Source organism: Astyanax mexicanus, chromosome 3 (genome assembly GCF_023375975.1).
Source record: "Astyanax mexicanus isolate ESR-SI-001 chromosome 3, AstMex3_surface, whole genome shotgun sequence".
Lineage (NCBI taxonomy): Eukaryota > Metazoa > Chordata > Actinopteri > Characiformes > Acestrorhamphidae > Astyanax > Astyanax mexicanus.
In genome coordinates, this window is record NC_064410.1 from 65,356,426 (window position 1) to 65,382,289 (window position 25,864).

Below are 25,864 nucleotides of genomic sequence, written 5' to 3' on the forward strand. Positions count from 1 at the left end.
TATTAACATCCTGCTTAGACCTGTCACAATAATTATCAACCCTCCATGCAATATGTTATCACTGTTTAAAGAAAAAATATATTGAATTTCCTGTGAACTACATCAGTTAAACACACCAGCTGCCCTTCATACTGTGTCAAAAACTGATGAAGAAGAAATTCTCCAAAATTACTTGGAATAAAATATGTTTACTTTGATTTCCACTGAAAGTAAAGGTATAATTTTTCTTAGTCAGTTATTAATGTTCAACTTACATTCAAACAAATATTTATTAAAAGCATCTCAACTCACATCCGAGTGTAAATGTTTCTCAACTGGAACTAATCCTACACCTAACCTTAATCCTAACGTTTAACCAACCTTAACATTAGCCTCAAACTAAAGGTTAGAATTAGGGTTAGGGTTGGCTGTAGGGTTACATTCTACAGAGAATAATTTTACATTCAGCTAAAAATTCAATTACATTCAATAGACATTTAGTTGAATGTCAGTTGAGCATCTACAAGGCATCAGCAATAGACCATCTAAGTAAAGTGTTACCAAAGGTAAGAATATTTTTCTCCACTTATAAAGTTACTGTTTTTTGAGATTTTGATGTGTATTATTTAATTAGATATTTTAAAACGTTCCAGTTGCAGTGTCTGAATATTCTTTAGTTTAGTGTTTTTAACCAGTCTGCCACTTAAAAACAGTGACAGCCAAGTGTGTAGATAATCATAAAAAATGAATGAAAATGGATGTATAGGGAGCTCTGCTCCTGTCCTGACATTGATGGATCAGTTGGGGAGATCCACCAGTGGAGGGCACAACCCTTCTTCAGATAGACTCTAACCTCCCCCTCTCTCGCTCTCTCTCTCTCTCAGACCCTGTTGAAGCGCTGTCTCCAGGCCAGTCTGCGAGAGTTGTGATGGTGAGTAATCTCAGGAAGTGGTTTAAGGTAAACTGAAGAAAGTGTGCATCTTTCCCAGGAGAGTGACCTTAAAGTTAGGATGAGCTTAAATTGCTGATTGGAGATACTGCCCTCCTAAGAGTTTTATTGTGTTCTGTCCAACCTTCTGCCCTTTCCTGTTTTTCCAATCCTCTGAGTTAGCTGAACATTTGATAGCTGCATTCTTATTAAAAAAGGAAAAAAAGCAGTGGTCCAAATTACTTGAATGAGGCGTATTATAACTGCAACAGCCTAATGATGCTGTTATACATTAGCATCAGGGACAGTCCATTTCCATATGCATTAAAAGTATCAGTGTGTGTAAGTTGGAGCAGCTTAATGCATTATACGGCCCTCTGCTGTTACCGAATACTCGCTCTCTCTCTGAGAGGAAGATTGCATTCCTGCTCAGCTTGCCAGTTCACGTCAATAAGTGACAAGCCTTCTGCTTTAGACTGTAATTAATAAGAGCGGACCCCCAGACTCCTTTCTTTAATGAATGAATGCACCTTGATGAGTTGCAGTAGATGTCTCTCACAGAAGTAAGTAATTAATTCTAGCGTTACACAAGCTCGCATTGTTCCTTTCTGAAACCCAATCCACTGTTATTCCTAAAATTTCAGCACAATAATATTGAATTTGCTTTTAAAATAAATCAATAAACACGTGTTTTGTACTCATTCCGACCGGTTTAAACTGTGCTGTGGATGTACTACTCTCTTAAAAATAATAATGATAAAACAAAAGATTGTCTAAGCCATGCTATCATATAACCCTAACTTAAAACAAATTTCTTAAAACATAAGCCTTTTTATTTGTATATCTAGAGATCGGCAAAAGGATAATATCTACTTACATTGTGGATATCATGTTTTCCATTTAAACATTTCAGGAAGAAAATTTAATCTGTAAGAGCCTCACAGACCCTCAGTTCAGAATCCAAGATGGCTGCCCCACACATCTACATTAACAGTAAAATCACTAACAGTTCTAATAGGCAACAACACTGACACCGATAACCCGGCTGCCTTTAACACATTTGTGTGTCAAACTTCGATAACAAATATATTGTATCAGGAAAATATCTTTTAATATATCATACAGTATATCTCCTTTACAAAATATAATGAGTAATCATTTGAATTGATTACAGAATGAAAAGTCATTGATTTAAATTACAAAAATGTTTGCCACTTTTTTCATTGTTGCTTTTCATTATGTGCCTTACTCCACGCTGTTTGTGATTTAACACATCAATAAAAACATCACTTTTAGGTATAAATTATTTAAATCTTTTCATTATTTAGCTGAACACCTGTTTTTAGTTTGTGTGTTTGCTTGTTTGTTTGTTTTTTTACAAATATTTCCAATTGCTAAATTTTCTGTGGCTAAATAGTAGTCAATAATTTTGTGAATTTTTCAGTTAGAACAACAGTTTTGAACCCCTATGTGAAGCCATTCATTGGGAAATGAAAACGTCCACCTCGTGAATGGGGCGGAACAGATCGAATTACGAGGTTCAAAGGACAGAACATATAGAAAGCCTACATTATTACATAGGAGCGGGTCCTGTCGGTCACCATGCCAAGATTTCTTTTGGCCAGATACATGTCGCACGCCTCTCCTGCTTTCTGCAGGCCCGCCTGGGCCGGAACAATAGCCCTCTGTACGGCGCTGAAACCGTAGCGGCCTTGGAGCCAATCTTGGGTGACGAGATTAGAAGCCTCGGCACTGCGAGACTCGGCCGGGTCGGCCGCGGGGGTCGGCCAGCGGCGCTCCGTCCCCTCCACTTCGGTGCGCCGTACGGACGGTGGGACGAGTTCCTGGGAATGGAGGTTGATATCGGTGTGAGAATATCGCTCTGGCCAACAAAAGCTCCACTCCACTTTTACTGTGATACACTGGAGAACCCTTCACACCAGGCCATGTTTTCCCCCTCTTTCCTCAGTTCTCACGTTTCAGCACCATCCCAAGCCCTGTTTAGAAACCACCTCTGCTGCTCCTGAAGGGCCTGTTCTGGTCGGAAATGCGATCCGTCCCCCTTGCCCTGAAATTACAGGAGCTGTGGAGCTGGAGACCCCTGGCCGCTCTGTAATGAAGCACTCTGGGAGGAATCCAATCTGCAGTAGTGCTGGACGGTTCAGGGGGAGCAGAAGTGTAGACAGACTTCAGGTGGACACTAAAGTGAACCTGAGCATCAACTCGTTTACCCACTTCCTACTGAGTGTCTCCCATGAACTCACTCTGGCCGTATTATTTCACCCCATGACAGTTTGTCTGTCCACGTCCAGACTGTTTAGAGACTGAGAAGAAAATCATTCCTGGAGAAGATGATTTACTGGAGCTCAGATATCCAAAAACAATGGATTTGAATGTTTTGGCTTATAAATATTTTTCTCCAATGATTCAAATGCTACTGAAGCATAAAACAGACTCATACATTTAATGTTCCCCATATATGTCCTGGACACACAGATAGAATGTAGCCTCCACCTTTAGTATGGTTTGTAAACCATATTAATGTTATATATTAATACATTAATTTAAAAATGAATGGTTCATCAATAACCCATCAGTAATCCAGACACCACTGCCCTGTTTTCTCATATACCAGCAGTTACAGTGAAATTTCCAAAGACGATTCTCAAAGACCCAGCAGTGGTAGCTTAGTAGGCCTTGGTGTCGAACTTGTTATCAATGACCCAGTGCTCTAATCAACCTGCGTATCAAACCAAAAACCTTGTTACCAATCACACAGCTATCATTGGCCCGTTATATTCTGAAACATAAAATTTAAGTTTAAACATAAATGCTCCATTTTATTGAGAACAATCAAAACAAAAAAATGTATGTCCCAATATTTTAGAATATTTTGTTCCAGAAATAATTGTTATTGTTAATGATGTAAATAATGATGATGTATAAATGATGATAATAACATAATGACTCAATTGTACCCTTTGAAATACTGTGGACTTTTAATAATTTAGAGTATTCAAGACATACTAATATATAAATATGTTTACATATTCTAAATAAAAAAACTGATAACTGTTTTTGGACTAGCTGGACATGCAGGATCATTCTTTCTCTGAGATCAGCACTCTGTCTCTACAGTGTATGATCAGTTACTATATGGAGAGAAGTTCTGAAGTTCTTTCTGGCTGTCTTTTGCCATTTTGTTTGGTATTGGGCTTCAGGCCTCTACTGCTGTCAGTGGTTTACATGCCATTATATGACAGTATTCAGGACACCGTTACCTCGATCACTCTTGTACGGTTTGGATATTAGACAAATGCCCAGTGGCTAATCTTACAATAAGCGCAGAGAGCTGAGAGCTTCTATGTGTTTTTAAGTTAAAGGTAACTCGCTTCTCACAGATATCAACCCGAGAGCCGAGCGGCCACTGAAACCCCTCTAACGCCTTAAATTAAAGTATAATATTTCCCCCAGCTTCTCGCGCTCTTCCGCCCCTGCCTGGCTGTTTGGGAAAGTGGGCTGTATAATACCCCGCAGCGAGGGGTCAGGCTTCATCGGCTGATCCAGTTGGACGTTCACACCGGTTCTTCAGTGGCCTCCCTGTAAGCCTCTGGTTTGGGGTGAGGTGGCGAGTCACGCTCGGACCGGCCGAGCATGGGCCCTTTGTTTCAGAGCTGTTTGGTGGCTTTTGTCCGAGGTACACCTCCCTCTTCCTCCTCGTCTCCCTCCGGCCTCACCCTGGGTGCATGCTCGGACCACCGGGTTTAGGCGAGATGTAACGTGACTCTGAGGCCCCTGAACTGAGGGCCCTTTGGAGACACACGTGGAAACTTACCTCTCTCATTGGTGGGTGGCACAGAGGGTCAAATGATCTAGTCTGCCGGGTGACTCTCAAATAAAAATAAAGAGTTGTATGATGCTGCTCCTCTCAGAAGTGCTGAAACACGAGCCTGAGGTCATTCGCATGATCTGATAACTTTTATCTTTAACTGCAGGCAGGTGGACCCCACTTAGGTGTTTATCAGAAGCACTGGTGAGTGACCAGTTATGTTGGTCATCCCGCACTCTTATAAATTAGAACATATACTATAAAGATACTTAAAAATTTAAAATACAGCAATGCTACTCTTCAGATTGAGTTTTAACAGAGAAATATCTTTGGACTTTTTTAAGTAAACAGAATTTAAGTTGATATCTTACAGTAATAAAAATTGGGCCTGTTTACACCTGGCCTTATCCTGCATTTTATATCTGAAAGGTATGTACATATATCCCTCATCGTTAAAACATGCATTCAGTGTGACCAGATGTGATCTGGATTTACTCATTTACTCGTCTTCTATCCAGAAGACTTTGAACAGTTAAACATAGGGATAATCAAATATGTTCCCCAGAAATCCACACAAAATTTTACAGGGTTAATAGTCCACAAGGGACAAACCAGTGATATAAAACTTATTTATCCCACAAAGTACAAAAGCAGACTGATGACTGAAGTCTTGTGCTTAAAAAATCAAAAACACTACATGAACAGAAGTTTTTGGACTCCTACTCTTCTGAAATCAAGAGTATTAAAATCAGTTTATTCAGGTTTTGGTGGAGTAACTTTTTTTGCTCTTCAGAGAACACTTTCTACTAGAAAGTCTACTGGAATAAAAACATTGCTATAACATTGCTATATATATATATATATATATATATATATATATATATATATATATATATATATATATATGTTTATATTTTATATAATGATTGAAATGACATTAAAGCTTGATAATGTAGGAAACAGCAGGCAAGTTGTAAAAAAAAAATTGCGATATTATGCCAAAGCATTGCTGTTTGTTTAAAATAAATGAGAAATAAGAAATTGTGGTAACACTTTCTATGAATGTCATCTCTATAAGACTCTATAAACATACTCATAACACATTATAATGCATTCATAAGGCGTTATAAACATGGCTATACATATTTATAAAAATGTATAGTTCAGTGCGCCGATTGGTCCAGCGGTCTAAAGCGCTGCCATTATGAGCAGGAGGTCGCAGGTTTGAAACCCGGCTCATGCAGCTTTACCATCAAGCTGCCGGCGTTAGAGGGAGCAAAATTGGTCCTGCTCCCTCCGGGTGGGTAGATGGCGCTCTCTCCCCACATCACTCCTATGGTGATGTCTGCAGCACAGGGCGTCTGTGAGCTGATGTACCAGAGCCGAGCTGCTGTGCTTTCCTCCAAGCGCGCTGGCTGCTCGGTAATGCTGCATGAGCAGCAGCTCGAAAAGAAGCGGTGTCTGACTTCACATGTATCAGAGACTTCTTTCCAGGTTACCATTGTTATCATTGTTCCAGATTACCATTGTTATTATTTTCCCAGGTTACCATTGTTTTTGTCCCAGGTTATCATTGTTATAATTGTCCAGGTTACCATTGTTATCACTTTCCTAGTTTACCATTGTTGGGGATTCCAGTCTATAATAGATTATACATTACTTACAGTATTATATAGAGTATTATATTTGAAACAGTGTGTAATAATCTCCTCAGGTTACTGTACAGGAATAGTGCAGTACTGCGCGTCACTTCTATCTAATAGATAGAAGTGATAATAAACTATTATACTGCTTTACTGCTGTGCGGTGCCGCCATCTTGAATTCTGAACTTTGGGTCTGAGGAGGAAGTCTGACCTGTGCGTTGCTCCAGGAGAAATTTACTACTTGGAAACTCTTTTAAATGGAAGGTGACATTAGTCTGCTTTAACTGGAGAAAATGCAGCACATTTGGTAAGTACAGTAAATCACTGCACTGCATAGTTTATATGACTCTGCTGGTAAAACAGTGTGAGGAATATTGTATATTATGAAAATAATTTACACCATATGTTGGTATTTCCTGTTTTAAGGAAAATGTTTGTGTGTTGGGGTGTGAGAAAATCACATCGTGCCGTTTGGTCTGACAACTCAGTCTTTATTAGAATTGCTCCCTGCATACATATTTGAGTGACATTAATTAAATCTATACATCTGTGTTACCTCAGTAATTCACAAAACAGTCTGTGCCATTACGTCACTACAGTATTAGTTAATACGCCTTCAGAGACGCCAGCGTAAAGGAGTGTTTCATAAAACAGTCTGTACACTTTAATTTGTAGAAAACAGCCTCATCTACAGTCCGGCTCTCGCGCTGGAGATGTGAACCACCGGACGTTTAGCTGAGTCAGGAGAACATTGTCAGTGTAGGAGTTGTACAGGATGTCTTACCACCAGGGCCACAGACAGCAGCAAACAAACGAAAAGCAGAAAAGACTCGAAACCGTGAATCACCATCACTCTCCAATGACCTTTAATTGTTTAACACTAACTACTAAAGAGCCAACGTGACCTCTGAGATCCTCTTCATAAGTTACATGAAAAAGAAATTAGTTTATCAAATATGGGAGAAACAGAATGTACACCAAAAACAGCTGAATAATTTAACGTACATCCCAGAACCCACTAGATAGAACCCTTCACCATGTGAGAGAGAGAGAGAGAGAGAGATGGCATTTAAACGTGTCATGTGTTAACGGGAATCAGAATGCGACGGGTTATTATGGCCACTTGAGTTGCTTCTGTTGTTGTGTCGGATGACCCTGCAGAGACAAGATCAATAATATAAATAAAACCTAAACTCACACAGGTCACTCATATCAACTCGACAGGAGACTCTCAGCTAGGGCTATCGATCTACGTACACTGACACATAACATAAAGGAGTAAAGGAGACATATATATATCTGAATAAATCATACCTGTTAAACTGCTGCATGTTATTATATCCTGGATGCTAAGACCTGACCGTGGGGGGTATCCCATCAGGCACTAAAATACAACAGAATGATACACATTCTACTTAATTCCTCTTCTCTACAGACAATTTGAGACAGGAAGAAAAACAAACACTAACACACATACATATAGGTAGATATATAGACAGACAGACAGACAGGTGTCTCCTGGCCTGGCTGGTACCTTGTGTTGTGTTGTTTATATGACCTGACTGGTCCGGGACGTCGATGGGACCGACTGAACAGAAAGTGAAACACAGGCTGCTGTCATTCAGTTTTTACTCAGAGCAACATCCACCATCCTCCTCTCACTCGTTACTAAAGCTGCACCAAGGCTTCTAACAGTGATGATCAGCTGAAGAATGGCAGAACCGGTACTGATCTATAAACAGAACTGTCTGTAGTCTGAACCGGCGAAGTTACAGGTCAGATTCTGCTACTAACTAAAACAGAACTAAAACACACTCGGCTCTGTGTATTACTGGAGGCTCCCACTAGAGGGCTTCACTCGCTACAGCAGCACAGACACCATCATACAGGTGTAGGTAACATTACGTCATTTACGAGCTGCTGAGTGCTGCACCCTAGCGGTTTTGTGTGTACTGCACGTTGCGTACGCACTGCGTACAGCCTACAGACCAAATAGACGAAGGAATCGTGAGGCGGCCATCGTTTTTCATAAACACTATTTTATCAGGAGCAAGTAATATTCAAATAGTTTTTATCCATAATAATAAATTAAACCTCCAAATCTGGTCTTTAATTAAAGTACTGTTGTAATTTGTTTACTTTACATTGTTATTTAACTTAAATTTTTTAATCATTGCAGTATTATTCGCTCCATTTCTTTTCTGCTTTTGTTGGGTCTCTGCTTTTATGTCTGTTTTATTGTTCAGTTGTAAACCATGTTTAAGATGCTTAATATATAATTTTTTTATTATTATTTATTTCATGTTTTTCCATTTTTTCTCCCAATTTGGTTATCCAATTGTCCCACCCCTTTGTGAGTCCCCATCACCAGTGGCGACTGTAGGAGGATGTGGACGAGCACACGCCTCCTCCGATACGTGTGAAATCGGTCACCCCTTTTTTCGAGCTGCTGCTGATGATCATTGCCTGAGTGGTTAGGGCTCTCTGAGGAAAACACAGCGGCTCAGTTCTGATACATCTGCTCACAGACGCCTCGCCTTCTGCTTTTTGTATAATATTGCAGGAGGGTAGTGTTTACCAGCAGGGTCTTCCTTCACTGTGTCGCCTGCATCGTCTTCATCCATCAGAAGGAGAAAACCCCTTTTCCCAGACAGGTAATTATACACTCTATACGTAATTAACGTTATTCTGTCTCCTCAGAACTACTTTGAAGTTCTGAATTCCACCTTTGATTTTAACTCTAATTATCTGCTATTATGTTTTGTTGCAAAATCAACCCAACATGCAGCAGACTGTACAGTCTAAACTCCCACTCGTCCAATTACGCACCAGTAGTGTCTGTGTCCGTCTCTTCATCAGTGGTCTCATCTAAAAGAGAAAAAACAGCACTGTTTTAAAACCTGCACTTTTATATACAGCTGAACCGTTACACTCTGATTGTGAAATATTACCATGTGACGTCGACTCTGTTGCATCCATCGACTCGCTGTTGTCGTTTTCATCTGTAGGGAAGAGATAAGAAGATGATTATTAAACTCGATTAGGAAGACACTGGCGTGAGAGATATCGACTGTGTCTCACCAGTGGAATCACTGTCAGAGTCTTCTCCTGTTTCCAGTGAGATGTCTGGAGAATCTGCAGAAAGACGTTCTGCCAGTTTTTTATGTGCAGATGATAAACTTAGAATGTGTATAAAACTCACTTTTCACTTTTTTTTTCACTTTTGTCACATTTTGTTACATATCGGCTTTAATAAACAATTTCCCCATTATTGTGCCCTCAATTCCGAAACGACAAGGTAAAAACAGAATTTTACAAAATGTAGTAATTATTAATAAGATTATATTATTAATAATAAATAACTTTATATATATATATATAGAAAATGAGTGAACACTGTTATTATCACTGTCATTTTACCGCTGAGTTTACAGGTATGTTAGAAAGTGTAGCAGGAATTTTCAGTTTACCTGACGTCTCCGTCTCTGGGCTGCTGTCACTGTCATCTGCAACTGTGGAGATAAACATGTTACCATATCAACCACCGCCTGCATCTTCTCAAAAATAAGAATCTGAATCTCACCCTCTCCCTCGGTCTCGGAGCTGTCCCGGTCCGAACTGTCTGAGCTGTCTTTATCAGTGGACTCGGCGCTGCTCTTCTCCTGGTCCTGGTTGTTTTCTTTGCTTGAGGAGTGGGAGGAGTCTGAGCTGGAGGAGGCGGTCTTTTGGCTTTCCTGGGAGTCTACAGAAGACGGTTCTTCGGCGGTCTCTTTAGATTTCTCAGAGTCTTTGTCTTCGTTTTCAGTCGTGGTTTCCCTCTCGATCTCTTTTCCCTCATTGCTGTCGTTGCTGGTGTCGTCGCTGGTCTTGTGTGAGCTGTCCTTGTCCTTGTCTAAACCTTCATCCTCGCCTTTTGGACCTGTGCTGTCTACGCCACTGTCTGCATCGCTGTCCGATTTGCTGTCTCCGTCACTGTCTATATCACTGTCTGTGTCACTGTCCCTGTCTTTGTCTCCATCGCTGTCCTTGTCTTTGTCTCCATCACTGTCCTTATCTTTGTCTCCATCTCTGTCCCCATCACTGTATTTATCGTTGTCTTTGTCGCTGTCTTTATCGTTGTCTTTGTCGCTGTCTTTATCGTTGTCTTTGTCGCTGTCTTTATCGTTGTCTTTGTCGCTGTCTTTATTGCTGTCTTTGTCACTGTCTTTTTCGTTGTCCTTGTCACTGTCTTTTTTGCTGTCTTTGTCACTATCTGTGTCCCTGTCTCTGCTCGTGTCTTCAGTGCTGTCCTTGGTTTCTGTTGCGTCTGCAGTATCTGCTGTGTCACGGTCCCTGTCCTTGTCTTCAGCATCAGTATCGTCCTTGCTGTCTCCTTTTTCTGAAGAGCGATCAGGATCTGTTTTGTCTGCACCTGATTTATCACTCTTCTCCTTCTCGTCAGTGTCTTCAGTCTCGCTGCTGTCTTTATCAGTGTCCTTTACTTCTTTGTCGGGAGTGTCTGAATCCTCCACGTCTCTGTCCTTCTCCTTACTGTCCTTCTCCTTACTGTCCTTCTCCGTGTCATTGCTGGTATCTGTCTTGTCCTTGTCTGACTCTAAGTAAACAGGAAACGGTTCAGTTAATAAACCAGGAAATGTACACTATGGGAACATAATGGAACACATGCTCACTTATGCACTGTTTTTTTTTCTGAAATCAAGGGTATTAAAAGAGTTTATCTTTTGCTACAGGGAATAAACAAGCTGTGTGTGTGCATTTGCACGTCAGTATCAGCAAAAGCTGCAAATTAAAGTAGATGGGGTGTCCACAAATATTTTGTGTGTACACCAATAAGCCAAAAAAATATGCCACGACATAAAGAGAAGAGAAGTGGATGTTGATTATCCTGTAACAGCAGCGCAGGTTAACTGGAAGCAGGACGTTATGGTCAGACATCTGGATCAGAACATCTGTAGAACTTCAGGTCTGCAGGAACCTGCTGAGCAGCTCTGATGATCTGAGATGGGATAAATCAGTAACCTGGAGCAGAGCATTGGGCAGCCATGGCTTATCGTTGTGTTGGAGATGATAAGGATGATCTAATCTGAGCACAACTGATGAAGAACGAAGTGTATCTGATAAAGTGACGGTTACCAGAGGACTACCTCACACAGCACAGCGCCCCCTGCTGGAGCTGCACACCAGTCAGAGTGCCCATACTAACCTCTGTCTAAACTGGACTTACAGTGGGCACAGGAGTGTGTACTGGACCTTAGAGTGATGTGAGAAATAGAGCTGCACAATATCGTTTCAGCATCGCTGGCGGAACGTACACATCACAGGACATGCAGAGTTTTGTGTGATGTTAAATTACATTATTCAAACATTTTTTATGCTTAATACAAAAATCAATTCACAGTATAATCATTTAACATGAAAAAATCTACCAGATAATCGATTATACCGTTATGTTTATTTACCGTTTGAGTCAAAAGTTTCTTTGTCTGCAGCATCAGGTGTATCCGATGTGTCCTCTGTAACCATGGAAACAAATACAGTAATGATAGTTCATTTACAGAAGATATAAGAACAATATATATAAGATATAAGAACAATATACTTTTATTTTGTTGTTTCCAAACATTATTTGGCCTAAGGGTAGATTATGGTGAAAAGAGAAAAGACTGTAAGATAGAGGGAACTCTATTCTACTTTGAAAAGGAAGGCCACACCCCTTCTGATGGGTGGAGCTAGAACTGAGAGGTACGGCTGAGTTAAAGAGGTGTGTTGGGGTGGAAAAATGTGGAGATATAAATAATAGATAAATGGTTTGGAGGACTTTAAACTTGTTCTCAAAATCCAATAAATCTACTTAGTTAAATTATTGAACCCATATTTAGGGCTGGGTGAAATGTCTAGAAACGTTGATCTGATGTGTTTTTGAAAAACTGTGATATACGATATATGATGTGATAAAACTGTAACTACTATATTTAAAAAGTATCAGTATTTTTTTGTATATGTGGTCACATTTAAATGCTTATTGTCTAACTGTCTGCATTAGTAAGTGTGATACTGGTTCAGTAATGGATCGTGATGTTTGAGATGGTGTAATAAAATCAATCTGCTCCTTTAATTACAATGTTTATAATGCACACAGTACTGTACTCATTCCTTCATAAAGCAAACTGTTCACTAGTATTAATAAACCAAAACAGCAGCAGCTATATTGTGATATAATATTTTTTATTTAGAATATATAAATGCCAGCCCTTGGAGCAGTAATCTCATTTAAAGTCACTGCTGCAGTGTTTTCTAGTGGTCTGATGTGGATGTGATTACACTGAGCTGATTATTGGATTGTAAACGGTTCTGAAACGGTTCAGTGATGCTGTTCAGTCAGAATGTAGAAGATCTCCGGTGGTTGTTCAGTGTTCCAGTGGGAGTGTAGAGGTTATTGTTATAGTGGATGGCGGATTATAAACGAATAGATCTGTTAATGAACGTCGTGGAGATGTTCCTGTGTTAATAATTATTAACCTGTAGAGGCTGATCTCTGTTCTTTATTCACAGCGGTGTATATTAATAATATATTGATCTCCTGGAGAAAATACCTGAGGAATCCTTCTGGTCCGCTGAGTCGGTGTCTGACTGCTCCTTACTGGAAGAATCTTTATCTGGAAAGACAGAACTTTCATCAGGTCATAATAATGTCGTTTAGCACTGATCTGAAAACAGCAGAATATGTTTGATTTATTTACCCGTATCAGTCTTATCATCAGCGTCCTTCTCTGCTCCATCTGCACACATTAATAACACATATTTCAGCTCATTATCCGCAGTTCTCCAGTTTGAGCTGTACTGGGAGGGGTTTGAGCTGTACTGGGAGGGGTTTGAGCTGTACTGGGAGGGGTTTGAGCTGTACTGGGAGTAGTTTGAGCTGTACTGGGAGGGGTTTGAGCTGTACTGGGAGGGGTTTGAGCTGTACCGGGAGGGGTTTGAGCTGTACTGGGAGGGGTTTGAGCTGTACTGGGAGGGGTTTGAGCTGTACTGGGAGGGGTTTGAGCTGTACTGGGAGTAGTTTGAGCTGTACCGGGAGGGGTTTGAGCTGTACCGGGAGTAGTTTGAGCTGTACTGGGAGGGGTTTGAGCTGTGCTGGGAGGGGTTTGAGCTGTACTGGGAGGGGTTTGAGCTGTACTGGGAGGGGTTTGAGCTGTGCTGGGAGGGGTTTGAGCTGTACTGGGAGTAGTTTGAGCTGTACTGGGAGTAGTTTGAGCTGTACTGGGAGGGGTTTGAGCTGTGCTGGGAGGGGTTTGAGCTGTACTGGGAGGGGTTTGAGCTGTGCTGGGAGGGGTTTGAGCTGTACTGGGAGGGGTTTGAGCTGTACTGGGAGGGGTTTGAGCTGTACCGGGAGGGGTTTGAGCAGTACAGGGAGTAGTTTGAGCTGTACTGGGAGGGGTTTGAGCTGTACTGGGAGTAGTTTGAGCTGTACTGGGAGTAGTTTGAGCTGTACTGGGAGGGGTTTGAGCTGTGCTGGGAGGGGTTTGAGCTGTACTGGGAGGGGTTTGAGCTGTGCTGGGAGGGGTTTGAGCTGTACTGGGAGGGGTTTGAGCTGTACTGGGAGGGGTTTGAGCTGTACCGGGAGGGGTTTGAGCTGTACTGGGAGGGGTTTGAGCTGTACTGGGAGGGGTTTGAGCTGTACCGGGAGGGGTTTGAGCTGTACTGGGAGGGGTTTGAGCTGTGCTGGGAGGGGTTTGAGCTGTACTGGGAGGGGTTTGAGCTGTACTGGGAGGGGTTTGAGCTGTACCGGGAGGGGTTTGAGCTGTACTGGGAGGGGTTTGAGCTGTACTGGGAGGGGTTTGAGCTGTACTGGGAGTAGTTTGAGCTGTACTGGGAGGGGTTTGAGCTGTACCGGGAGGGGTTTGAGCTGTACTGGGAGGGGTTTGAGCTGTACTGGGAGGGGTTTGAGCTGTACTGGGAGGGGTTTGAGCTGTACCGGGAGGGGTTTGAGCTGTACTGGGAGGGGTTTGAGCTGTACTGGGAGGGGTTTGAGCTGTACTGGGAGGGGTTTGAGCTGTACTGGGAGTAGTTTGAGCTGTACTGGGAGGGGTTTGAGCTGTACCGGGAGGGGTTTGAGCAGTACAGGGAGTAGTTTGAGCTGTACTGGGAGGGGTTTGAGCTGTACTGGGAGGGGTTTGAGCTGTACTGGGAGTAGTTTGAGCTGTACTGGGAGGGGTTTGAGCTGTACTGGGAGTAGTTTGAGCTGTACTGGGAGTAGTTTGAGCTGTACTGGGAGGGGTTTGAGCAGTACCGGGAGGGGTTTGAGCTGTACTGGGAGGGGTTTGAGCTGTACTGGGAGTAGTTTGAGCTGTACTGGGAGGGGTTTGAGCTGTACCGGGAGGGGTTTGAGCAGTACAGGGAGTAGTTTGAGCTGTACTGGGAGTAGTTTGAGCTGTACTGGGAGGGGTTTGAGCAGTACCGGGAGGGGTTTGAGCTGTGCTGGGAGGGGTTTGAGCTGTACTGGGAGGGGTTTGAGCTGTGCTGGGAGGGGTTTGAGCTGTACTGGGAGGGGTTTGAGCTGTACTGGGAGGGGTTTGAGCTGTACTGGGAGGGGTTTGAGCTGTGCTGGGAGGGGTTTGAGCTGTACTGGGAGGGGTTTGAGCTGTGCTGGGAGGGGTTTGAGCTGTACTGGGAGGGGTTTGAGCTGTACTGGGAGGGGTTTGAGCTGTACCGGGAGGGGTTTGAGCTGTACTGGGAGGGGTTTGAGCTGTACTGGGAGGGGTTTGAGCTGTACCGGGAGGGGTTTGAGCTGTACTGGGAGGGGTTTGAGCTGTACCGGGAGGGGTTTGAGCTGTACTGGGAGGGGTTTGAGCTGTACTGGGAGGGGTTTGAGCTGTACCGGGAGGGGTTTGAGCTGTACTGGGAGGGGTTTGAGCTGTACTGGGAGGGGTTTGAGCTGTACTGGGAGGGGTTTGAGCTGTACTGGGAGGGGTTTGATATTTGGGATGATTGTAAAGGTAATGCAGTGATGATGTATTTATATAATATTTTTACAAATGTTTATAGAGAAATGATGATTCTGAACTAAATTCTATATTTATGGATGCTGATGATGATCTTACCTGGAGAGTCTGTTTCCTGAGATGCTTTAGAAGCAGAGTCTGTGTCTGAATCAGAGTAAAAACAGAAATATGAGTCTTTCATAGACGCTGTTTGATGCTCAGGTGTTCAGGTGTGTAGATAATCTTACCTGGAGACTCACTTCCTGTTTCTGTCTCGTCTGTGGGGATCATAAATAAATTAATACATGAAGGAAAAAATGAAGAGAACTGTAAAGGATTCATCTTAACTCATCCTATACTTACACGGCACTTTATTAGGAACACCTGTACATCTCCTCATTTATGCAAATATCTAATGAGCCAATCACATGGCAGCAGTGCCTCATTAGCATAGCTACTAGTTATACGATCTACTGGACCTTTCAGTGCTTTATGTCTATAAATGTTTCATATTTATGCCAGTACTGTACGTGTACATTCAGTAGTGCTGAATTCAGTCTTTACTACCTGAAAGAGCACAATAACGTTGACTTTGATTTAAAAGTGTGGGTTTGTTTTATTTACATTTTAGATATTTATTTTATATTCCAATGTCTAAATATTTCTGCTCTGTAAAAGTACTGTGTAAATGCATTATTATGTTACTGTGTTTTCATTACATATATAAAAGAAAAACAACAGTGAAAAATGACAATAATATGGTTTATTGCAATTATTAATAAAACCAAAAAAATATTGATGGCGAAGTTCTTAATTCCAGCGCTGAGATATGTTTTAACAGTAGTGATATATATTATGGTGAATATAACTTGTGTATGTGTCTATAATTGTTGCTAATATTTGTTTAGATCAGTAAAGTACAGAGATCTCTCAGGAACATTTGACTGATGTTTGCAGTTTTGTTCGAGGGGCTGTAGGTGAAGTCGGTGAGGTGTAAATACAGGGACTTCCTGATGCTGCTGAGTAAGAGATTATTAATTCTGTATGAATCCATTCGTGTGTAAATCTTCCTGTGTTTTCTGTGTAAAAGGAGTTTAGTGTGTTTTCTGAAGTACAGAGAGGAGCTGCGTAGTTTAGCTTGGTTATGAATGGTACAGAAACCTCAGTATAATCCAGCAGATGAGCTAAAGCCCTCCTACTCAGAGGGGCGGGGCTTCTGCAATATTAAGTACAGTAAATCGGGGTGTAGCACAGCCTATAGTCTTTATACGTGTTCTAAACGTGCAGCTACTCATTAACACACTAAAATATCATAGTTTATGAGACTGGTTATTGTCCTGTATTTCAGAAGATGACAGCATTGTGTAAATCGAGTAGCCCCTCCCACCTCAGTCATTAATACTGATTTATTATCCTGTGTGAGAATCCATCATAAATTTACAGACTGTAGTAAAATTCATAAAGCTAAAGCTAATCTTGCTCAGTCGGGTTTAATTCAGGAGAATTATCTGATCATTATCTTACCCTTCTTCTTCTCTGCTGATGAGCTTTCATCTGAGGATCAAAGAGATTATTCAGTTATTATTCAGTGTATTTATTCTTACTGCAAAAATTGAATCCTCTCAAATCTAAACCTGATATCATTTTTAGATTTTGATAAAAGTCATCATGCATCTTTCTCTTGATTATATTATATAAAGAAATGTATCTTTTTTATTTGCTCCCTTATTTTCCAGAGCTGTATTTATAAATGCTGGTGAGAAAGAAAATTTAATTTTCCTGGTGTCTCTTACACCATTATACACTAATATTATTCTCTTGTATTATTCTCTATAATATAATGTTCCAGACTGGCGCGGCTCCTCCCTTTCCGGTTTGCATTACATTGTGGGATAACAGTGTTCAACATAAGCCACACTAACAAACTCAGCAGTTCTGGGTATGAATGGTGGATATTTGAGGATACTCAACTTTATACACGCTTTTATCTACACTACACTCAAACACTGCCAGTGTTAGCTATTTAACACACAGCAGGGACACGCCCATTTATTTAGACTGAGTGTGTTGATTGGTCATGTGACTGACACAGCTAGCTAGTGCATTAACTAACTTTTTTTACTACTTTTCATAAATTCTATTTACTGAAAGAGGCTGTTTTTTTACCAAGCAGAAATATATATCACTTCTTGAATTAAGAAAAATTATATGTCAACTGAAATAGAATACTTTTAAAAGCTGGAATCACTTAACGTTAGAAATAAATTAATCTTGTAATATTTCTAAAATAATCAGAATAAGATATACAGTTGTGGTCAAAAGTTTACATACACTTGTAAAAAAACATAATGTTATGGCTGTCTTGAGTTTTCAATAAGTTCTACAACTCTTATTTTTCTGTGATAGAGTGATCGGAACACATACATGTTTGGCACAAAAAACAGTCATAAAATTTGGTTCTTTCGTAAATTTATTATGGGTCTGCTGAAAATGTCACCAAATCTGCTGGGTCAAAAATATACATACAGCAACAAAATTTGTCAATTTTGGTGATGTAGCGAGTTGTGTCAATCAAATTAGCTTCATGTCATGGCCTCTTCACTTCTTGTAAGTGATTCTGATTGACTACAGCTGTTGACTTCTCATGAGCCCATTTAAATAGGGCTCATTTGACCCAGTGATTAGACTCAGCTACAAAAGCTACAATGGGAAAGTCAAAGGAACTCTGTGTGGATCTGAAAAAGCGAATTATTGACTTGAACAAGTCAGGGAAGTCACTTGGAGCCATTTCAAAGCAGCTACAGGTCCCAAGAGCAACTGTGCAGACAATTATACGCAAGTATAAAGTGCATGGAACAGTTGTGTCACTGCCACGATCAGGAAGAAAACGCAAGCTATCACATGCTGCCGAGAGGAGATTGGTCAGGATGGTCAAGAGTCAACCAAGAATCACCAAGAAGCAGGTCTGCAAGGATTTGGAAGCTGATGGAACACAGGTGTCAGTCTCCACAGTCAAGCGTGTTTTACATCGCCATGGACTGAGAGGCTGCCGTGCAAGAAAGAAGCCCTTGCTCCAGAAAAGGCACCTTAAGACTCGGCTGAAGTTTGCTGCTGATCACATGGACAAAGATAAAACCTTCTGGAGGAAAGTTCTCTGGTCAGACGAAACAAAAATTGAGCTGTTTGGCCACAACACCCAGCAATATGTTTGGAGGAGAAAAGGTGAGGCCTTTAATCCCAGGAACACCATGCCTACTGTCAAGCATGGTGGTGGTAGTATTATGCTCTGGGGATGTTTTGCTGCCAGTGGAACTGGTTCTTTGCAGAAAGTAAATGGGATAATGAAGAAGGAGGATTACCTCCAAATTCTGCAGGAAAACTTAAAACCATCAGCCCGAAGGTTGGGTCTTGGGCGCAGTTGGGTGTTCCAACAAGACAATGACCCAAAACACACATCAAAAGTGGTAAAGGAATGGCTAAACCAGGCTAGAATTAAGGTTTTAGAATGGCCTTCCCAAAGTCCTGACTTAAACCCCATTGAGAACATGTGGACAGTGCTAAAGAAACGGGTTCATGCAAGAAAACCATCACATTTAGCTGAACTGCACCAATTCTGTCAAGAAGAGTGGTCAAACATTCGACCTGAAGCTTGCCAGGAGCTTGTGGATGGCTACCAAAAGCGCCTAGTTGCCGTGAAAATGGCCAAGGGACATGTAACCAAATACTAATGTTGCTGTATGTATATTTTTGACCCAGCAGATTTGGTGACATTTTCAGCAGACCCATAATAAATTTATGAAAGAACCAAATTTTATGACTGTTTTTTGTGACAAACATGTATGTGTTCCGATCACTCTATCACAGAAAAATAAGAGTTGTAGAACTTATTGAAAACTCAAGACAGCCATAACATTATGTATTTGATATTAAACATGCGTTTATTTGCTAAGTAATTTTTTTTTTTATCTCTGATTTGCAGTTCAGCACATCCTAATGGAGGTATAACTCTGGACTGACCTGGTGTATCTGGGTCCTTCTTCTCCACCACGCCTTCACCAGAATCTGGAGAAAAACACAGGAATTCATCACTCTGACCCTGAGCTTACAGTTTCATCATCAGCTGCTCTGGTTCTGAGGTAAGGGATAAAACCCGGGGGGGGGGTCTGTCGTACCTACTGAATCCGGCCCGCTGGTGGTCTCGTCCTTGCTGGTATCACCTTAAAAGAACCAGAGAAGAACATTTCCACACCAATTTCTTCACTGAAATAAAGTTTTTACTGATTTTGAATACAGTGAAAGTGTAACGGTTACTTACTCTTTGTATCTGAAGACACTTCACTCTCGCTTGTAATCTCTTCCAAAAGATAAACAGACACTACATTAGTTTAGAAATTAGGATCAAATTCTCAAATACACTGATATAAAAAAAAACTCATTAGGAACTCTTAGGAACTAGTATCATGTCCCGTGACTTTTGGCATGTCCCATGGAAGCTAAAGAACACTGCACTGATCTGTGGGATTGAAAGGTCAGTGTGATTTTAAACACTGATTAATTCCACAATAAACACATAAACATGTACAGAATTTCACAATTATCACCATAAAATTAAATACTGCCTTACAGCCCAGCTGTTTGATCTATTTACTCGATCTGCATGTTAATATTAGTGTTAATATTACTGTTAATATTACTGTTAATATTACTGTTAATATTAGTACATATTACTGTTAATATTACTGTTAATATTAGTGTTAATATTACTGTTAATATTAGTGTAAATATTACTGTTAATATTAGTGTTAATATTAGTACATGTTACTGTTAATATTACACTTTTTCCTGTACTGCACACTAGTGTTAGTTATTTATACGGAGTGTTGGTAAAGTGTAGAATAGCTCAGTGTGGTTCAGGGTTTAGTTTCAGAGCTTTATTGCAGCAGAAGTGCAGGAGTTTAACTGGAGTGTTTTAAAGGTCAGTGTGAGGCATTACTGCTGTTCCTCTCACTCACTTTACCACAAATACTAACCCCGGTTCCACCGCAGAGGAATTTATATTCATATTCATATCTGATTCAGTGTTCTTTAGTTACAGTGTTTCTTTAGTTACAGTGTTTCTTTAGTTACGTGTTTCTTTAGTTACAGTGTTTCTTTAGTTACGGTGTTTTTTTTTGTTATGGTGTTTCTTTAGTTATGGTGTTTCTTTAGTTACAGTGTTTCTTTAGTTACGGTGTTTCTTTAGTTACGGTGTTTTTTTAGTTATGGTGTTTCTTTAGTTATGGTGTTTAGTTATGGTGTTTCTTTAGTTACAGTGTTTCTTTAGTTATGGTGTTTAGTTACAGTGTTTCTTTAGTTACGTGTTTCTTTAGTTACGGTGTTTTTTTTTGTTATGGTGTTTCTTTAGTTATGGTGTTTAGTTACGTGTTTCTTTAGTTACAGTGTTTCTTTAGTTACGGTGTTTTTTTTTTGTTATGGTGTTTCTTTAGTTACAGTGTTTCTTTAGTTACGTGTTTCTTTAGTTACAGTGTTTCTTAAGTTACAGTGTTTCTTTAATTACAGTGTTTCTTTAGTTACGGTGGTTTTTTAGTTACGGTGTTTCTTTAGTTACGGTGTTTTTTTTGTTACGGTGTTTCTTTAGTTATGGTGTTTTTTTAGTTACTGTGTTTCTTTAGTTATGGTGTTTAGTTACGGTGGTTTTTTAGTTACGGTGTTTCTTTATTTATGGTGTTTTTTTAGTTGCGGTGTTTGTGATTTTGTGATGTGTTCAGGGTTCTGGTTCTCTCTGGATCTTACCTGGTTTGTCTGTGGTATCGGTCGAGGGGTTGACTGGGCCTGAAACTGAAAGCGGTGCGGTGTTACGGTGTGTAGATTTATAATAACTGTGTTTTACTGTAATCAGACTGCAGGTCTTTATGAGGGTCTGAGATCTGCTGTACCTTCTGCTCTCTCGGCTGAGTCTCGTCCATCTTTAGTTCCTGTAACACAGTAATAATCTCAATTACTGAAGAGAAAAGAAGCTGATCTCATTACTTTATACTCATGATCTAAGTGTAAATAATATACAGAAACACACTTTAGCACATTTAATACAGTTTTAGTGTATATTTCAGTGTGTTTTACTGATTTTTATATACAGCATGTTTATTTTAATCAGCAGCGCCTAATCGTCTGAATATGAGACACATGTTCTTTAAACATTACTGTTATTAACAGCAGCACTAACCTAAGTCTCCAGGGCTGTGGGTTGGTTCAACTACAGTGTTGGCACCTGATACAGAAACACACAGGTGGGATTATGGGTGTAAATCACTCAAGTATCAGATTTAGTTTTTAAACATTTTCATTTAAAAGCTTGGAATAAACACCTACCATTCGTAAATTCTAGCCACCTCTGTGCTCTTTCTGTGACCCAAAACAAACAAACACTTAATTAAACGCAGAATAAAACAATACACAAAAATATAATGATCTAATATAAATTAACTCCACTCAGTAAAGACTGATCAGATCCTTACCATCATTATCTGTGCCGTCTGTTGGGGGCGGTGTTGGGGGCAGTGTTGGGGGGGGGGGGGGGGGGGTATAGAACAGAAATGAAGCGTCTCAGTTAGATCAGCTATAAGGAACAGACTCCTATAGAGACCCAGACTAACTCAGGATCTCAGGTGAACAAAACGGCTTTGTATGCCGAGCCGAGAGCCGGCTCTAATTACAGCCTCTTATTCCCCTACAGAAAGGACCTGTTACTCCACTGAAAAATACAGCTTTAATTAAAACACTGTAATTATAACAGTTTAGAGTTTCCTTACCGTTTACTGGTGCAGAAAGAGCCACACCCACTAAAGCAATCAGCACAGGGGCAATCAGTGTCCTGTGGAGGGAAGGAGAAATTATCAACTGAAAATATTGAATTAAACAATACTAATAATAAATAAATCATCCAGTGCAGTTCAGCACAGCTGCTAGAACTGATATCAAGCATCGAAATAAAATACAAAACAAACTAAATTTGGAGATTATTTGGCAGAAGGCCCAAAACCAAATACCGAATCCTGTTTTTCACACGGCGCCTCGCTCCTCGCTGTGGCTGCAGTATGATTCACTTAAGCTCCCTTATACATACTGTATATTATACAGTATCATGTTAATAAATATATTATTGTATATTAGACTTACTTTATCACCTTATTGTCTGTACAACTACTGCATTTCAGCATTTTACATACTGTGTGCAATTCTCTCAATTCTTCATCTGCTCTTTTGTATTTATATATTTTATTATTTATATTGTTTATTTTATTTTTATGTGGGATTCACATTTAATATAGTTTTACTCTGTGCAGGAATAAACAAATCAGTACAGGTGTAAACTACCCAGGTAAAATGTAGCTATGCAAATTCAATACGAGCCTTAGTTCCGTATCTTTCCTGTGATCTTTTTCTTCTATTCATCTCAGTCCCTCTCTTTCTATTGTTCACCACTAACAACCGAACCATCAGCTAAAGCTTTCCAACTCTAAACTCTAAAAATAACTCCAAAACTCTAAAATAACAAAGCAAAACTCGACTTCACGTTTACAAGAGAAGCAAAAACTGTCTTAACCTTCGGGGTCTTCCATGGAAGCTCATGATAAAAGATATTAGTCATTTGAAAGCATTTCTGTGGATTCAGTCATAATGAAATATGGTAACAATGCAAAAAACTACTGTTGGATTATGTTGAATTATGCCAGAAATATATAATATATAAAGTAGTATAGCCACACTCTCCAACCAGAGATTACCTTCAATTTCACACCAAAAAGCAGATTATCACATTATATGCAACAACTCTATAACTGTAAACAGAGAATTCAGAGTCAGGCAGCCAGCGGTTACTCACCGTGCCAACATCCTGCTGATCAGCGCCGAGACGAACTGAGGGACTGTCCCGCAGGTCTAAACCCGGCAGGAGCGCGGTCCGCCGCTTATATACACCCCCCACAACCCCCCCACCCATACACACCTCCTACAAACCCCCCCCCCACAACTGCCCCACCCATACACACCTCCTATACCTCCACCCAGAATACAGCCCTCAGAGAGAGAGAGACAGAGAGAGATACAGAGAGACAGAGAGAGAGAGACAGAGAGAGAGAGAGAGAGACAGAGAGAGATACAGAGAGAGAGAGAGAGAGAGAGAGAGAGACAGAGAGAGAGAGAGAGAGAGACAGAGAGAGAGAGAGAGACAGAGAGAGATACAGAGAGAGAGAGAGAGAGAGAGAGAGAGAGAGAGAGAGAGATACAGAGAGAGAGAGAGAGAGAGAGACAGAGAGAGAGAGAGAGACAGAGAGAGATACAGAGAGAGAGACAGAGAGAGAGAGAGAGACAGAGAGAGATACAGAGAGAGAGAGAGAGAGAGAGAGACAGAGAGAGAGAGAGAGACAGAGAGAGATACAGAGAGACAGAGAGAGAGAGACAGAGAGAGATACAGAGAGAGAGAGAGACAGAGAGAGATACAGAGAGAGAGAGAGACAGAGAGAGCAGCTTGTATTAAACTCATTAAAACAGGGTTAAAGCAGTGAGTGCTGATTAGCTGATTTGCTTTCATCTTCTACCCCAACACAGCTCTGTCCCTCTCAGGCTGGTGATGACCTCACCTATATTGCTTTTTACCTGCTTATGTGTAAAAAATCCAGATCAGAAGAAGCTGGATGTTTATATGATTGCAAAACTATAAACTCTACCTCAGTAACTGCTGTGATTATATATGTTCTATATGTTACAGTATGTCACACATCTCTGCACCTTATCCCCACTATACACTTTATTATACCGTATCTGTCTTTAAATTGTCTCGTCTTTTGTATTTATTGTTATAATTTTATAATTTTATGTTGCACTGTCGTCACTGCTGCACTTTATGTTGTCTATTGCTTGTTGTTCTATGTTGCACCATGGTAATTTCATCACACTGTGTACCTGTACTCAGATGTAATGACAATAAAAGCCTCTTGACTTGACTTGACTCTTGACTTGATCTGCTTAACCTAATTTCACTTATTAATAAACATCCTTTCCTGCATTTTTGACCCAAATCACGTTCCAAACATGTTGGTACAGAAAACAAGGATTCCCAACAGATGAGTTTAACTATTTCAGTTTCCACTAATGGCAGAGTCTTCCATTATAGATGATGTAGAGATATGCAGATAATCTCAAGTTACAAAAGTGTGAGAAAATGATTTAAATGTTCCTTTCTTTTGGGACCTCCTGGATGAGTTGTTAATGCCCTTTTGGAGTAATTTTGGTCGGAAGGGAAGCTGATGACCCTCATAAAAAAGCTGCTAATAGTCCCCTTTAAATTCTCTTTAATTAACATAAATAAGTGAATAAACAGGACTGTTATGCTGTGTTGTTATGAAAAGGTGGGCTGATCTAAATGATGTTCTTTATGATGGCATTAACTTCATGAGATCTGGTGATCTCCTGTTATTGAACCGTATTTTCTCTTCAGTAAGAAGAACAGAATCAGTAAAGAGCTCTGATTGGATGCATCTGACAGAGAGTACAACAGAATCTCGCTGGTTTGAGGGTCAGTTCAGAAGGCCGCTGATGTTTTTAAGGAAAGACGTCTGGGGTAAAAAAACCCCGGGAGCTGCGTCTGTAATTCACAGCCGGACGATACAGGAGTGCTTTTATATGCAGATTAGTGAGAGCAGGGCCGGTTTATATGCTAATGATGGTGGTGAGTGGAGTCCTGGGGGTAGTTTGTTTTGGAACAGTAACTGGAGAACACAGAACCAGTACAGAGCTGTTGAATTTGGCCTGGGATCGCTGGTGGTGGTGGTGGGAGGTGTTGGTTGCGTTTTTTTTTTTTTTTTTTTTTGTTAAGCTCTTACTTTCCTGGAATTAGTTAAAAGAGCCTCGTTCCACTAACAGCAACTGCTTTATGTCAGAATTAAGTACAGGCTGTTATACATATAAAAAGCAACAAAGAAAAGGATCATACTAACAGCAATAAATAGATAAAGAAATTAAGAGGACGGTACAGTAGACAGTCCTGTAAAAAAAACTGGCATTCTTTAAATACAGTGAACGCAGCTCCTAACACTGCATGTTAGAAAAGAGGGTGGGGGCTTTTCTGTATGTAATCTAATATTGGTTTCCATGTGTTAGTGAAATCCTGGTCTCTATCTATTTAATTAGAATTCAGTACGGTCCAGTTGGAGAAAATTTTGTCAATCCAAGGTCCGGAACCCTGCCATAACCCTACTATAATTTATATATATATATATATATATATATATATATATATACACACACACATACAGGATATAGCACTGAATCATAACACAAGTTAACAACTATAAAAGCGGATAAAGATGAAGCTGCTGTTGGTTTCAGGCATGGGCTAGAGGGGTATAAAGCAGTCGAACTGTGTTCTCTGGAGTGATGGAGCTCTGTCCCATACTTTAGGATACAGGGATGAGTTGTGGAGTTAATCAGCATCCAGATCTCACT

General features: G+C 40.4%; 1 protein-coding gene and 1 long non-coding RNA gene across 13 annotated transcripts in view; one reads left to right on the forward strand and one right to left on the reverse strand.

The window, feature by feature from the left end:
• LOC111188545 (uncharacterized) overlaps window positions 1–25,864 on the forward strand; it is a 42,582-nt gene that overhangs the window by 6,111 nt on the left and 10,607 nt on the right. For both annotated transcript variants that reach the window (XR_007438139.1, XR_007438140.1), the window contains exons 3-5: window positions 864–910; window positions 8,944–9,034; window positions 19,341–19,497. This is a non-coding gene — a long non-coding RNA (uncharacterized LOC111188545). The remainder of the gene's footprint in view (window positions 1–863; window positions 911–8,943; window positions 9,035–19,340; window positions 19,498–25,864) is intronic.
• stm (starmaker) lies at window positions 6,851–23,347 on the reverse strand. Of its 11 annotated transcripts, none has more exons than XM_049475656.1 (24): window positions 23,244–23,347; window positions 22,171–22,232; window positions 21,877–21,894; window positions 21,731–21,763; window positions 21,585–21,629; window positions 21,298–21,336; window positions 21,155–21,199; window positions 19,677–19,715; window positions 19,534–19,578; window positions 19,379–19,423; window positions 16,886–16,915; window positions 15,610–15,639; window positions 15,482–15,526; window positions 13,121–13,159; window positions 12,974–13,036; window positions 11,840–11,893; window positions 9,964–10,974; window positions 9,851–9,886; window positions 9,462–9,515; window positions 9,332–9,382; window positions 9,210–9,248; window positions 7,915–7,968; window positions 7,695–7,764; window positions 6,851–7,535 (listed from the first exon to the last, which is right to left on the reverse strand). In XM_049475656.1, exons 1-23 carry the CDS (start codon window positions 23,252–23,254, stop codon window positions 7,730–7,732), a joined length of 1,923 nt encoding a protein of 640 aa, XP_049331613.1. In that variant the 5' UTR covers window positions 23,255–23,347; the 3' UTR covers window positions 6,851–7,535; window positions 7,695–7,729. The 11 variants fall into 11 exon arrangements, with proteins under 11 accessions (XP_049331613.1, XP_049331611.1, XP_049331608.1 ...); XM_049475654.1 differs by having other exon boundaries at window positions 9,851–9,892; XM_049475651.1 differs by having other exon boundaries at window positions 9,462–9,530; window positions 9,851–9,892.